This window comes from Lepisosteus oculatus, chromosome 7 (genome assembly GCF_040954835.1).
Source record: "Lepisosteus oculatus isolate fLepOcu1 chromosome 7, fLepOcu1.hap2, whole genome shotgun sequence".
Lineage (NCBI taxonomy): Eukaryota > Metazoa > Chordata > Actinopteri > Semionotiformes > Lepisosteidae > Lepisosteus > Lepisosteus oculatus.
The window spans coordinates 44914570-44931187 of NC_090702.1; the positions used below are offsets into that span (position 1 = coordinate 44914570).

At 36.7% G+C, this 16618-nt stretch overlaps 1 protein-coding gene across 1 annotated transcript in view; it reads left to right on the plus strand.

The window, feature by feature from the left end:
* The window catches only part of col7a1l (collagen type VII alpha 1-like), a 154376-nt gene continuing 137758 nt past the window's right edge, over nt 1-16618 (plus strand). The window contains exons 1-2 of the mRNA XM_069192546.1: nt 1-173; nt 9535-9680. Coding sequence (XP_069048647.1) covers nt 9605-9680 — 76 coding nt within the window. The 5' untranslated portion in view covers nt 1-173; nt 9535-9604. The remainder of the gene's footprint in view (nt 174-9534; nt 9681-16618) is intronic.

Here is a 16618-nt window from a genome sequence, read left to right on the forward strand (position 1 = left end):
TTCTGGATCCAATCCCTCCTCTGTCCAGACACTGAAGGGCATCTTGTAAATCAAGACATTTTTTCCCCCTGAAGAATAGCTTTTCTAAAATATACTATATACAGTATTTCCTTGTTGCATAAAGGACTATCTGGAAAAAAGAGGAAGATGTTTAGGAAAGTTTTCTTGGAGAGGTAAGTTGGGGTTACATTGTAGATAAACACATTTTGAAGCTAAAGTTAAAAAACCAAAGTTCAATTTGTTGTCAATGTCCTTGTTGAAAAATGTCATACCCTTTACTTTCAGTAAAAGAAGCTCATTAGCTTTATTGCTGCCACTGCTCTAGAGTGGTGTAGAATTGCAATTGCTCTTTTTATGCACTTTTATTATGATGAAAGGTAATCAGACAGAATGGAATTTACACGTTTTGTCTTTTGATAAAGTAATTTTAGAACAAATCCTTCCAATGTCTACTTTCTAGTTATATTCTACTCCATTTTTTCAGAGATATAAAAAAAGGCCAAAGAAAGAAACTAACTCAATGAAAGTAGCATAAAATGAAGCAATAATTTTTCAATTTTGTATTTCTTTTTCTGTATACTATAATAAATCTTTTAAGATTTAAAAACAAATATCAAAGATGACAATATTGATTCAATTGAATTACCTGTGGACAGATAAATTGTTCTAGTATACACGTACTGGAAAATTGTACAACAGTGTAAATACAGTAAGCCATTAATCAATATAATTAATTAAATTCAATATTATGTAGAGATTGCCATGTTTGTTATTGTGAAAACATTCAGCTGTTGCTTTCAATTATTTTGCAGAACGTACCGTATACAGTAAATCTACGAACTTCTCTTGCATGACTGGATTGTTTAAAACACAAATATATATTTTATTGAAAGTTCGTCACCAGGCATAACGTTTGAAAACTCTGATGCATTTCATATAAATAAGACTAAAATATAAAATTGAGATATAAGTCTTAAAGTACTATTTTATAGAGGTTAAACATGCAGCACAAGCCATTGTTTTAGCCTATGAAATGACACACATATATTTAACTTGATTTATTTTATTAATTAAACCATTAATTATTAATATTATTAAATAAATACATTTAATACATCAATATTAATTGATCTATTAAAATGATTTATTTATTACTTTCCTTAAGGTGCACTCTAAAATGCACCTAAAATGTAAGTACACTTCTATTTTAAAGTGTATCGATATAGTAAAGTAAAACATGATGCACCTGTGATGTAATGGCTTAACTTGCATGGATAGAAGAAAATTGGTTTTACTGAGATCTGTAATGGCTGGTCATGCAGCCTTAGGTACACAATTACACGCCTAATGTGATAACCCCTTTTAAAATGTCTTGGATCAATTGGCTGATTGTGGAGTTTTAGAATAGTAAAATAGTAAAAATAGTAAAACTAAAGCCCTTGCCATTCATTGTAGTTCTGTTCATTATATTTTGAAACAGACAGGAAGAAGAAAATTGTGAGCTTCATACTGTTGTAAGAATTACCTTGTATTCTATTCACACGAGCATTTCTGTTGAACCAATAACATGGTGACATGGTGTTTTAGTGTCTTAATTTATAGTAGATCATTTGAGTTTCTAATCAAGTGCGTTGCTGGAGGTACTACCAAATGAAGAGCACAGTCAATATAAAAACTGAGTTTGATGGGATTCAGTTTATTTTTCCCATACAGTATATTTTCAAAACTGTCAAAGAACATTCTGACTACACTAGTAATTTTGTAACAGACATGAGCTGAAGAACTGACTACAGCTTCTGTGGAACGTCAATGATGGAGGGCACCTATGCTGACAGTTATCCTTCCAATAAATAAAAAAGTAATTAAACCTGTCCAGATGATTTAGGGCAGTGTTTCCTAGCCCCTGTGTCTTCTGGTTTTCATTTCAGTTGAGCTTTATTAGTTTGGCTCCTCAAGATCTTAAATCGAACTGTTTACTGTTATGTTTATTTTGGAAACAAGTTTCTAAATTGTAGAAAGAGGAATGAAATTAGCATGAAACTTTTGCCAGATGCCAAATGTCAACAGCTTGACTATATTTAATCAATGTGCCCATGCACTACTGAGAAAACGTATTATGAGTTTGGACTCTTATTATGACTTACTGTATTATGAGTGTTACAGAGTGTTTGACATTTAGGAGATTATTTGTGAATCCTAATTGCAGAAAGCAGATAAAATCAACTGATTTGACTTAAAAGTCACTAACAGCTCATTTAGATTGAAACCAGAAGATGTCTTCGTACTCCAGGTCAAGATTGTGACATTTGGGTTTTGAGTAACCCCAGGATTTCTGACATAGTTGTTGTTTATTATAGAAGTTGAGTGAATTCAGTTGAAAACTGGTTATTGATTTAAACTTGATTTTAACAAGAACACCGGAAGTGCTCAGTGGTGGAACAGATAATTACAAAAAGTGAAGGCCAGTTTTAGTCAGTTGGGGTACACAGGCACAGTATGATGAGTTCAGTTACTTGTTGGCTAATGGACCACCATTGGCTCATAAATGGAATTCAAGCCTTGCATGACCAACTACAAAAGGAACAGATACCTGTATCTGTGACTCATCAGTCCCCATGCTGTATGGAGTTGGAACAGTAAATACAGTACAATGTTATTGATAGTGTTACTGAACTTGTAAGCCTTTGTTATCAATACAGTACATACTGTACCTACCGTATGGGCCTACACAACACATGGCAAAAAGACACACTGGTGCAATACCAAAATTGAATTATTCCATTGTTTCTCATTTATTGGAGTGATAAAAGTACAACTGAGTGAATATTGTTATTCAATATTGATTTTTTTTCATGTGAAAGTGGGCATCGATTTCGGGTCTTGCCCCTTAAACTAATGTAGAAATGCGTAATTCGCCTCATTCTGCTCAAGTGCTGGATGTTTCAACCATAAAAAGCTTTTCAAGAGCTTTTCTCCAAAATGTGCCAATGCCTTGTCTCTTCATGTGAGAATAATCAATCATGTAAACTGGCCCATTGTCTGTGTGTTTACTGCTTAGCAGTCAGGGTTATTTTACTCTTTAAATGATGCAGAAGGAATGGGCTTCTCTTTTCCTTTTACTGAACTCCACTGCTATACTTAACATGCTTTTCAGACAACTTGAAATGCTAAGCTTAGCCTGTATTACTTGAAAGCTGGTCAGGTCAAAATCATATTCTTTCAACGATGGGTTATAAATCTCTTCTTCAGAATATTGTAGTGTCATCACAAATTAAAGGATCCATTCTCTGCCACACCAGAATGCTGACAGGAGAGACTGATTCAGACAGAAATTCCCTCATTTGCAGGACTGATGCTGCAAAAAACCAAGAGAAAATAAGAAAAAAACAAGATTTGTCTTCTGTCATTGTCTTGACTGTTGAGGTGGTAATTTTAACACATTTTTTATTGAGCAGAGGAAACCACAAATGTCATTTCCAGGGCAGAGAATACTGTAGGAAGCAGACACACCATCAGGGATGGGTTGAAGTTTATTTTTTTCAGAAGTCCAGGAAAGGTATATTCTTCCAACAATCCAGGGTTGAGAAGATTTCTTAAGTTGGAGAAGTTTTTTAATAAAAAAACTAATTGTGCTTTGGAACAAAATATGGAAATTCTAAACTCCATCTTTTAGAAACTGTACTGTATGTGAAGTAAGGGTAGGACTTGATGTTTTCAGAATACATCCCCATAGTACAGCCTAATATACATATACAGGATTGTATAATGTACTGTATGTCATTTTAGCAAGAAACTGAGTGCAGAAATTAACAGAAAATAAAGACAATCTTATAATAGGCAATGCAATTCTGAATCTAATTTACCTTTAAAAAGGAGGAGGATGGAAGGATTCAGAATTTCCTTGTTCTCCTGGGCAGGTTTAAAATGTGACAGAGTGGAAGGCTGATCATTACATGTGTCCGTTTTGAAAAAATTCTTGCTGTGACCAGTAGCGTCTCACAGAGACGGAAAGAGAGCTGCACTGATGCTGAGGCTTGTAGCACATGCCAGAGTTTATACAAATGAACATGAAACTACTTGTCTTGCTTGGAGGCGTTTTCGACAGTCCCGGTTTAAAAATGACTCCTGAGGACTAAATAATGCATTAAAATGTATTAAAGATTATAGCATTACTCGGAGAACGACGGCATTCTCTTTTAGCCTGGTGATCATTTCTACATTAATTAAAGGGTCACTCTCTCTGTGATCATGCATTCTAAAACATTGCAACATTCTGACTAATATTGATTTTTTTCTTGGTTGTGTTGGTTTCTGCCACTTCCATCCACGTCTTTCAAAGAATTAGAGTTATTCAAGCCCTGATATATACAGTACATTGCAGTGATTTAACTGGTTGAACAGTAGGAGCTACTTTCCTATTAAACCATGCATCATTTTATTTATTGTCTTTTGCTATTGTGGTGCTAAAAATAAATACAGTATACTTTATTTTAGCTTTCTCAGCAGTATATCTTTCTATGTTGGAGCCCTTATAATTGTCATAACTAGTCGAAATAAGAAACAAAACGAAGTGAAATGTGTGATTAACAGTTCAGGGAGGAAAGAAATCAAAATATCACTTGAGGTATTTGTGGGCTGGATCTGAAAACACTTGTGGTTTTTCATCATTTGGCTGGTGTGCTAAATGATTCTTGACAAACAGCATGTACTGTAACACACTTATGAATTATTAAAAGTTTGCATCAGGGCAGATTAATAGAATTGGGCCTTTTTAAATCCTCATTACCTGATTAATTTTCAGATTACATTACATTGGTGTGCAGTTGTCAGGGTCTAGCAATTTTGTGGTGCGCTTTTGCAAAATGTATGCTGCGTTCCATGCAGCAGGGTCTGCTGCACAGTTTATATTTTGGCTCCAGCATCTGAACTCCTCGGCTGTGATGAAAGATATATCTTAAGATGCTACATTAGTGTGGTAAAGTGCCAATGCAGAGGAATTTTGTTTATTGAACAGGTTGAAAGCACTCAAAACAGCTAACAGATACTTAATCCTGTAGATGGAAGGAGGTAGCTTTTTATTAAAAGTGTGATATTCTTAAACATCCATAGTGTACATGTGTTTTAGACAATGTGACAAAATGATGGCTGGCATGGTGGTACAGTGATTAGCAGTGCTGCCTTTCAATTAAGGACTCCTGGGTTCAATTCTAGGCCCAGGGTACAAGGTGTGTGGAGTTTCAATGTTTATAATAATTACACTTACTTTATACAGCACATTTTATTACTGGGAATCTCAATGTGCTTCACATAAAAAGGGCTAAAAGAGAAGTCAAGAAACTTAAAAATTACTTAGAAGGGAAATCAAACAATGTATAGTACTGGCAGTTGATAGGCTTGCTAGTAGAGAAGGGCTTTGTGGTTTCTTTTGAAGGTCTCAGATGAAACTGCTTGTGTGAGGTGTGTCAGGAATCATAGTGAAGCGGCTGGTTTGGACCCTATGTGAGGGGGTTGTAGATCTTTTCCGGAAAGGATCTGTTTAGTACCAAAAGTATCCAAGTCCGAAAACATTAAGCGCAGCCGTAGTCAAGGGATAGTGCAAGAGATTCGAGAGCCAAAAAGTCGATCAGATGAAAGTGTCTTTCCAAAAAGGTTGGATGGTTGAGCTCGGGAGAGGGAACCTCCATAGTGAGCAGAGACGGAGTGGTGTGAGAAGGTATAACTAGGGAAGAGTGGGTGGAATGATAACCGATTAATATGTGCATGAACATCAACGGCGAGGGGTGCTCGTGGGTATGCAGTGACGTCTAAGTGCTGGCGTGTGGCTCGTGACAAGATGATCATGAAGGCTAATCCACAAGCAAGGAGCAGAGATGGAGAAGGCATGGTTACCCTTAGTACGCAGCAGATTAAATTGACCTGATCTTAAAGAGCAGGGTGAAGTGGGGAAAAAAAGAGGAAAATCAGCAAGTTAGATGGCACCCTTGCCTTTTAGTTCTCCCCATGTTTGTGTGCGTTTCCTCTGGGAGCTTCAGTGTTTTCCCTCTTTCCAAAAACATACTATACAGGTGGTTAATTTTATAGTGGGGAAAACTGGCCCTGGTGTGAGTGTTTGAGTATATGCCCTGTGATGGACTGGCATTTGTCCAGAGTTCTCCCTGCTTTGTACCCATTTGCTGGGATGGGCTCCAGGTCCCCTGTGACCCTGAATTGGATGAATGGATGGATGGTGTGGTGCCATGGGGGTAATTAACACCACATTGGGCGTGGACAGGCTCTCAATCTCCCGTCATGCCTCTTTATAAGCTCTTTTATGTTCCTTTATTTCTTACACGCTCTCTCCTCCAAGAGTGGTGATCACACTGACCCCATCATTGGTGTAACAGGATACTTGACTCCACATTCTGTTACTTCTGGGCCCTTTACCTTCGGAGTCTCAAGTTCACCTTATTCATCCCATTGTCCTCACTGCTAGGAAACCCCTGCTCCCCAACACAGAGCCTCCTTCTCCTACTTCATTAGGTTACTATTTCACACTCAACTCGTGCCTCAGACTCCCAGGTACGCCTCAAGCCCCCATGTCCTCTTCCCCAACACCACCGGGTTGGGTTACAAAAACGCACACTACCTACATCACCGAGTCTCTTTGGCACTACGCACTGTGCCAAGACCCGACACTGTCCCTCTCTAAGACACACACTCTCAGGTTGTAAACTCACAGCTGCCAGCGCACCTCACTGTGCCCAGCCACCACTGCACTGTCTCTCAGATGGTGCAGCTAGATAGACCCCACTCGCTCCCCCAATACCAATGTATTGCCAGGGGGAGGGTCCCTCTACCACACAACCCACTCTGGTCCACACACAATAACTTACTGATCAAATCACAACTCACTCATACAGCGGACACGACAGCTTTGCTCTCACTCCCTAGCAGGATGCTGTCTCTTTAAATCTTTCGATGATCTCATGAAACTTAGTTTGTTCTGTCAGTCTCCCTACAGACTGACGTTTTCACTTTTCCTCGTAGGCTATTCCGCTCACAATCCACTCCGGAATTGTCGTTCTTCTCCACCCCCCCTCACGGGGTTCCCACAGCGACTAATCAAGTCTTTGCTCACTCATAGTAGTGTACATGGCGGCACGCCCTTATAACATCGCACCGACTAGTAACGTCACACACTCGCTACTGTCATGCTTCTGCCCGGCTCTCTCACAGCAGAGCCTCCGCATTTATTCTCTCACCAGTACAGTCACAGCAAAGCTGAGGGCTTGCTGAATCTTTCCCCCTTTAAACCACTTCTACACCTGCCGTTCATTCACTTAATCACGTCAGGTGTGGTTTCCACGGCATCGCATCTTCCTGCCCCCCACACCTGACACATTTATCCACAATGGATAAAATAGATGGATGGACAAATTATGCCACATAAGTCCAACAATTTAAGCACTTGCATATTTCCTCTGTGGGTACATATTGAGATTATAAGAGCAAACTGCTTATAAATTCTGCTAATAATTAAAATATGGTTGTCGTTTTATTTTGAAACATAGACACTATTACATTAAATGTCTTCATATCCAAGAAACAGACTGAACTGTGCCTGAGGCTTTGCAATTTCATGCAGTATACAGTATATGTTTCAACCATGTTTTTGTGACATTTGTACTGTAGGTATCAGTAAATGTCATATTACTTTAGATTCACAATACAGATATTTTATGCTTCGTATTTTTAAAAGTATTGTAGATAGTTGAAAAGTGCTTTTTGTGTCTCATGCCTTTAATATGACAAATATATTGATTATCTAAGCTTAAATACTGGCTATTAAAAAGAATCATGAAATGTTAATGTGATTGTTTTATTATTCTAGTTGTAGACAAAATAATTGGCACCTAGTACCTAAAGCAAGACCATTTACTAATTCAAGAACTATTCTGTGAAACCATATGTAATAATTAATGACACAAACAGTAATAGTATGTTTCAGTGTTGTAAATGTGAGTAAAGGAACTTAAAGATGAAATCACTTAATCTAGTTAAATTATATCTGAAATTTCTAAATTTCTGGGAAAGGGGTCTGATTATGTTTGATCAAAATGATAACTTCATAACTATATAAACAATATAACAAGTTAACAGATCAATAAGAAATGTGTTTTTACACACCGTGTCATTATGCAAACAATATCTACAGAATAGTTGGTTTAGGAGACGCTAAGAGAAAATACCTAAAGAAGTTGCAGGAGTGGTATATTTTAAATGACATTAAAAAAAATGCATTTATTGAAATGAATGTTGTATGTTCAAAACCTGGATGGTACATTTCATGAACAAGGTGTCTGATTGTTTTGTAAAAAGCCTATCTGTATAGGGTTGTACGGGTAAAGAAAGGAATACATTTTAATAAAAGAGTCAATTAATGGTAATAATAATAATAATTGCATACACTTATATAGCACTTTTCTGGACACTCCACTCAGGTTGAGCACTCCCTGCTGGCCCCACAAACATCTCTTCCAGCAGCAACCTTGTTTTTTCCCAGGAGGTCTCCATCCATGTACTGACCAGGCTCACACCTGCTTAGCAGCAGTGGGTTGCCAGTTGTGAGTTGCAGGGTGATATGGCTGCTGACGGAAAGGCCAAGAGATGGACAATATGATATTAACTTCTGGAGAATATAATTTTGTATTGAATGGATTAAGAAGAGTAGGTTATGTAATGGCTATTTTACCTTTCCAACCCTGTAGTTCTGAGTTTACAGCTGGTTTAGTGTGCATTGTTGAGGCCTTACCCTGGGGCTGTTTTATTACATTAGAATAATGGCCAATTCGAAATTGAAACCCATAGGAATTCAAAATGTAGAAGTTAATGTTGTGAAATGTGTTGCATTTCAATGTAAAGATTACTAATACTCTGGTGTTTTGTCCCAAATGTCAACGTAGAGAATAATAACACAAAATAATATTTTGCCTTCTGTGCTTCTGATTTGACTGTAAATATGTTGGTACAGTATGTGTGATGTCTGTTTCAGTAACACGTCTTTGCTATTTAATAATCCTCACATGCACTGTTGAAAAATATATAGGACATAAAGCAGTAAATGTCTGCTTTTCATTCAGCAGTGTTTTTAGTGACCTTAGTGCTCTTTTCAATAAAATGTTTGAGAAGCATAAAAAGTTGTTACTTAGAACTTGAGTCATTTTTTAGATACAATTTGTTTAGATCTTTAATCCTGGTTGTTTTTGTCATGTACAGTGTTACAATCTTTTAAAGAAAAATGTTAAAGAATTATTTTGGTATATGTGGTTCATGTACAGTAGGCTGTGCTGGCTGCACAGAAACACCATGTTGTGCCTTTTGAGCCATTTTTAAGTGTGATCTTCTTCACACATGAAGAAAACCTAACAGGCAAAATTTCATATTTCTTTTTGTATTTTCAGTGTGGAATTAACTTTTACTTTATCCATGATTATTTATATGTATATAGAAAGAGCACACACAATACTTTTATTCATGTGTTTGTTTTCTTTCCAGATAATTTGGGAACATATATCACTAGAACTGAACAGCACATTGGAACACTTAACTGGAAAAAAACGTCAACATGGAATTCTGGCACATGTGGGTTTTTCTGATGTCCTTATCTTTTAGACAGAGCGCAGTCCTAGCAGAATCTGAAGGTATGAGTCTTTCATTTTAAATCTCTGCTGTTCATGCATACTCAGTAGATTTGATGCTTCATATATTTGATGTAATACCTAGATTAGATATACAGTATGCTTCATCAGTCCTCATTTTATTAACTTTTAATTTAAATTACATTACATTAATTAAGTAAAATCTCAGTGCAGGTCTTTAAAACTAGTAATGCTCAGGTAATGACTGTCAGAAATCTCTGCTCAGTGATCAGTCTTAAAAAACACTAACTCTGTTCAACAATGAAAATAATAAAGACCAATATAAAAAAATATATTAATATGCACATTTATTCATTATCATGCAATTCATTTGCAGTAACATTAAATTCATGATACTTCATTTTAAAAGTTTAGCCAATAGTTAAATATCCAAAAAGCATGTTTTGCTTTTACTACATACTGTAGATCTACAAAAAAAAAACATGGAGCAAACTATGGTAATTTGGAAAGCAAACATGCTTGTGTTTCTGAGTAAGGTGCAAAAAATACAGTACTGTAAAAGTGGAAGGCCCGATCCACACACAGATGATGGTCTCCTGTGCAGTTAGCTCCCCACTGCAGTTGACAGCTCAGCCTTAAATGGAAAAATCTAATCCTTCCAAATGTATTCAGCCAGAATTGTGAAATGCTGAAAATTATTACCTTTCTTTAATATAATGCAAATCTCTGCTCTTCAACGTCCTCTGAGATTTCCGTGAAGACGGCGGCAGTTATCTTTTTGAGGATTAGCACAGCTACAGGGTGTAAATTCTATCGCTGTCAGGAGCGAATTCCCATTGTACAAGTCTAGAGCTACAGCTATAGTCTGTGGGCCTGAAAAATAAACAAACTGCACAGCAAATTTTCAACTTCTAATGAACCCAATTATAAAAAAATTATAATGAGGGATTGTGAAAGTTTTCACCCAAGAACAGTTATGCTTATTAGTTTTGTACATGCCAAGTGCTGTTTTTGTTTATTTGGTGCTGTTTTTGAAATGTGTGGTCATGGGAAGTTTTCACCTACTGTACACAGCCTGCTGTACCTCAGGATGAGACAACTCTGTATATGGCCCAGTTTCCCATCAGATGGCTTGTATTTGGGTAAAACTGTTGAAAAATGTGTTTTGTTGGTCTTTGTAAGAAAAAATAGAGGTCACAGAATCAGCTTCAGAAGCATGGATGCCTTTCCCTTTATAATGGAGAATTGCTCAGGAATATACTTTCGGAAAGTGATCAGATTTCCAAATAAAACTAGGTGATTCTCTGGATGCCTGCTTTTCGAAATTGTGACTCCATGCTTCATGACATCCAGAATGACCTGTAAAATAACAGACATAAATACATAAATTGAACGGTACACCTCAGCTTTACTAATATTAATATTACTAAATATTAATACTAATATTACTAATACAGCTTTACTGTATATGCAGATGCTATCATAAAATACAATCATACTTTCTCAATAACCCTTTTGTCCAGTAAAGGGTTGCAGGGAGTTTGAGTTTGAACTGGCAGATAACAGGTGTAAGACAGGATACACACTGGATAGAACACCAGTATGTCAGAGGACACTATTTAGAGATACCAATTAACCTAGACATGTCTCTCTTAATTGTAGGAGGAAAGTAATAAGGTTGTCATAATAAAAGTGTATGAACATTGAGACATAACATGCAAGTATTAACAATTAAATCCTCTCCTGGAGGAGTCTTTGATGTGACCCCTAATAGTCATTATACAGTACCTCGGCTTCTAACTGCACAAGGCAATCTACCAAAACTAATTTGCCCACAATCAGAAAGCCACTTGTTCAAGTGACGAACCTCAACAAGCACAGACCTAGTCTGAAAGCACTGGGCGCAAGGCAGTACTGCGCACTGCATTGGATGCTAGTTACTTTGAGGACTCTCACACACACCTGTGTATGTGTGAGAGCTGGGAGGGATGTGAAACAGCTGGCTAAAAATACACATTGAGACACCGACAAACTCCACACAGGGGGGCATCCTAGTCTCGAACTGAACTTGGTACTGAAGGGCTGTGAGACAGTAGCAATACTTGCCATGCCACTCATAATACTACAGATACATTTGGAAAAAGTACTTTTATAATATATGTATTTTAATAGAGGGTAATGATTAGCATTGCTGCCTTGCAGTACCAGACCCAGGTGTACCATTCCAGGCTTGAGGTCCTGTCTGTGTGGAGTTTGTATTTTCTCCCATGAGCCCTTGGATTTCCTCTCACAATCCCATAACATAGTGGTAGGTTAATTGGCTTCTGGGAAAACTGGTCCTGAAACAGGTGTGTTTGTGTGTCTGTCTGCCCTGCAATAGACTGTTGTCCTGTCCAGGGTGTTTCCTACCTTGCTGGGATAGGTTCCAGCTCTCCTGTGACCCTGAATTGGTTAAAAAATAGATAGTTGGATGGATGAATATTTTTACAAGATTTGAATGTATTCTGAATCACATAACCTCCAACATTATGTGTTTCCTGCATAATTATGTTTTATTGTCTCTGTTATGATACTTATTTACTATTGTAGCTAATTCTTCCAGCCAAAGTATTTTCTGAAAACACTCCTCTTTGCTGACAATACAGCACAGTAATGCTAATCAGATCAACTAACACTGAAGTACCCATATCGTTTAATCTTGTTTAGCTTTCTAAGAATGTTTCAGTATTTTTGTTTGTTTCCCTTGGCAAGACAATCCCAGAAGTTTAACAACATAAAATTACACAGAAAGGAAAGGCAAAAAAAAAAAATAAGTATGTGATTTACAGTAGCACTTTTGTAAATTTTCAATATTATTTTGTAATATAAATTAGATATAACAGAAATTATTAATACATGCATGGATACAGTGTAATGTACTTTGTTCATTTAACTGACAAGAGGTGTGTATTCAACCCATCTAGCTCATTTTTTGGTTAGTAACTAATTGATCCCACAGATCTCATTCAGCTGTTTTTTAAAACAAGAAGGTATCAGCTTCAAAAACATGGCTTGTTCCATATTTTGACCTTTTACCTCGATGTTATTTATACAGTAGATGATATTTCAAAATAGTTAAGACAACAGTGGTGAAAAACTTGATATTGTAATGAGGCAAAAAATATTATATGATTTTCTGTATAAATCCAATTTGCTCATTATTTTCATACAATTGCAAAATCCTTAATCTGTGTTAAAATGCTGCCGTATGACAAGATTCTTCTTGTTATAGTGTAATTTCATGACATGTACTAAATCAGATGTGCCCAAAAGAAGCTGTACACTGGCACTTTTTGAATGCATTCTCCATTAACCTTTTACAATTTCAAGCAACAGAGCATCTTTCCTGCTGTAATCATTTCAGGTCCCTGGTAGATTTAGCAGCTGGTTGTCATCTCCAGTAGCAACATCCATATGCAAAGAATTTTAATCATTTTAAATGTAAATATCAAAACTAATTACAAAACACCCATTCACAAGATTAATGCAGTCTGGTTCTTTGTGGAAAGGCTAGAGTAAAAGTTTAATTCACGATAGGCAACAGCATAAAAAGGAGAGCTTGCCGAGAGAGAGATTCACACAGCTCTTTCTTTTTTTTAATGAACACCAATAGAATTCCCACTTGGCCAAATAATTCCTAGGTTTTTAAAGTAGCCTGAAAACTTAAAGGCTTGAATGTGTAAATTGCATTTTAAATCTTTGATATTCAGGGATCATCACCATGAGGTATATTAACAGTCCAACATTATTTTTGTGATTTTCTTGCAGTAAGTCCATTTTAATAAAGTTGTTCACCATCTTTTAATTGAGATTGCTATAAAAGTGATTTCCAAAAACTATGCTGCATCCAATATGCCATGCTAAATCCAACAGCTAACACCTGTAAGTCAATGTTCTGATGACCATCCATTCATCCATTTCCAAACTGCTTTATCCAACATGGGGTCATGGAGAAACTAGAGCCTATTATAGCAGGCAACAGTGCAAGGCAGGGCACACCCAGGGTGGAACGGCAGTACATTGCAGGGCAGACAGATACAAACGCACACACTCACACTAGGGCCAATTTCCCCGAAGCCAGTTGACCTACCAGTATTTCTCTGAACTGTGGGGACTGATTGAAGTGGGGATCTTCCACAATATCTTATACACACAGCTCCAGTCAGTGAGGTCTAGAGAGCCTCCTTATTTGCATTGCTTATGTGGCTCTGTTAAGTGAAGTAATTTATTACCTCACTGTATCAATTTAACGCCCTCTCAGTTAATGATTTAAAGGTACCTGTGAGTGATTCTGGAGCTCTTGATGTATATCATTTAATAAAATATTCTCTGGTTTCTTTTCAGATTGAAATTAGGGGCCGTATGTCTTTCTGATCTGGCTGCTGAATGGATTTCTAAAGGATGTTGTTTTGAAGGATTATATGATTCATGCCTAGGGGTGTAGGACAAACTTGGAGTGAAATGATTTGGTGTACACTCCAGCTGAGACATATTATTATACAGTATATCTTTTGGATTTCACTTTATTCCTTACCCTCACAAGGGTCAATAAAACCTAATTTCCTGTACACGTTCATAACTGTAGTTTGTTTTATTTTGACATCAATACAGCCTCAAAGATGATTCTAAGATCACTACTTAATTGCTACCTAATCTTATAGTTACTACAACATTGTAGAAATTAATTTGGCCAGGAGTAAATAATATAAACTATCATGTAAGAATATAAGAAAGGTTACAGATGAGAGGAGGCCATCCTGCCCACTTTGTTTGTTTGGATATGTAACCAAGTTAGATTGATCCAAGGATCATCCAGTCTCTTCTTGAAAGAAGACAGATTAGTTTCAGGGACTTGACTGCTGGGTAGCTGCTGGGTGGCTTAGCTACCCAGCTCTCATGGAGATTCCAACCGTGTCTACATGAGACAAAAAAACTTAAGGAAGGATCTTAATGAAGGCAGAGCCATTCTTGTAAAATATAAGTTCCTATCAAGGTCAAAACTGCTGTCTAAATTGATGCCAAACCATTCTCCCTGCACCACATACTGTAAGTGCACCAAAATACAACAGAGAGTTTTGCTTTGGCTGTTATAAGGTTGGACTTCTGTCTTACAAAAGATGGTACCACTTACAGATCTACTGGTTTTACTGCAGCGATGGAAGAAGAGTGTCATGATCGCAGAACATCTAATACTGTATATTGGTTTGATTTATTGATTTGAATGGATTGGCCATTCATTTTTCAGTGAATTAGGTGGTGGACAGACTGTTTGGTGGCTAAACACTAATCCATATAATCATCCTCAGTACCCCTGGAAGATAATTACATACAGTATATATTAAGCGAACGTTTCAGCGTTTGTAAGTATTTTTTTTTAATTTAAAGTGTCACAGGCAGTTTCAAGTTGATATTTTTATCCCACCTGACTCACTGTAGAAAGTTGAGGTTCAGGGCAGTTTTGCACCAAAAATATGGAAAATAGAGAATTTAAAATCAGCTTGTGGCCATCTGCACAACACCATGTTCAAACTTTTCTGTATTTTGGAACGTCATTAATTCTAAACTTTTTATGAATACTTCAGAAACAAGGGGGCTTAACCCAGTTTCTGCATTTTTAGGATAGGTTGAAAAGTGAGGTATATGTTGCTGGTGTTACTGCAATTGCTCTCTTTGTGAACACTGAAACAAAATGAGACTGTGAGCCATTTTACCAATTTTGTTTTTGCCTACCTAGTCTTGTTCAGAGTCCTATCAAGAAAGGAGCTGAGTCCTAGGGAGGTTAATGGGAAAAGTTGACAGTCTGTGGAAAAAAAAGGCTAAGGCAGTCTTTCTTCCAAGATTTGTAAAAATGGGCTGAAAAGTTCCAGAAAATAAGCTAAGTTTGTAATCCGATTTCCAAATGGTCTAAATAACACAAAGAGATGAAGGAAATAAAATTATTTTTGTGTTTTGAATATTGAGAGTTTTAGGGAGACTGGATTATGACTTTTCTCTTTGACTCCAGGATTATGGTATCACTTTGATCCTGGCTAAAACACACAAACATTGGATTTATATGCAAACACTTTAATTTATTGAAGAAGCTCAAGCAGGTACAGTAACTGCCTCAGCATGCATAGGCTGCAAAGGAACAGGTAAAGGTTTATTCCATGCTGAAAGGATAAGAAAACAGACACAACATTTCAGCAGTGAAGCATTCCTCAGGTGTGTCAACACACCTTTAATTGTTGAGTTTATATTTTATATTTCTGCCAATCATTACTTGAACTAGAAGAATACATATGCCTCAGAACGTACATGGATCAGCACACTGGTGAAGAAAAATGATAAAGTATTAAGAAGTTGAGTATGCTACAGACCACCCAACACAGCAACAGATGTACAGTAGGTGCTTCATTGCACATTGAAGTATGTAACACATATATCAAAAAGAGATGTTGTACTCCTGGAGAATTTCATTTTCCCCTCACACACAATAGATTAGGAAAGTATGAAAAATGAGAAATGAGAAATGAAAATGAGAAATTATGGTTAATCGACTTTTTAGCTAGTTTTTTATGGATTCATTAAGGGGAAGTGTGTGTGTTGATCTAGTCCTTGCAATGATCAGGAGAAAGTTACCTGCTGCAAGACAGAAGTAAGAATTTGGAAAAATATTATATTTACAGTAAATAATTTAATTAATGATAGTCATTAGGGATAAGTGGGGATACTTACAATTTAAGGTAATCTTTGTTTGACAAATTATGTCAGAGGTGATTCTATGTATAGACAATAGCTTGCTGTACCCCAATGAAGGTACTTATTGACTTTCCCTGTCTCAGTCACATGAATAAACTTGAAATGTATTTGGAGTGAATATCAGTGCATGCATGTCACAATTTCAATGTTGGGTCTGACACAACACACAAAAGGAACCAAAACACTTCTGTTATTAGATT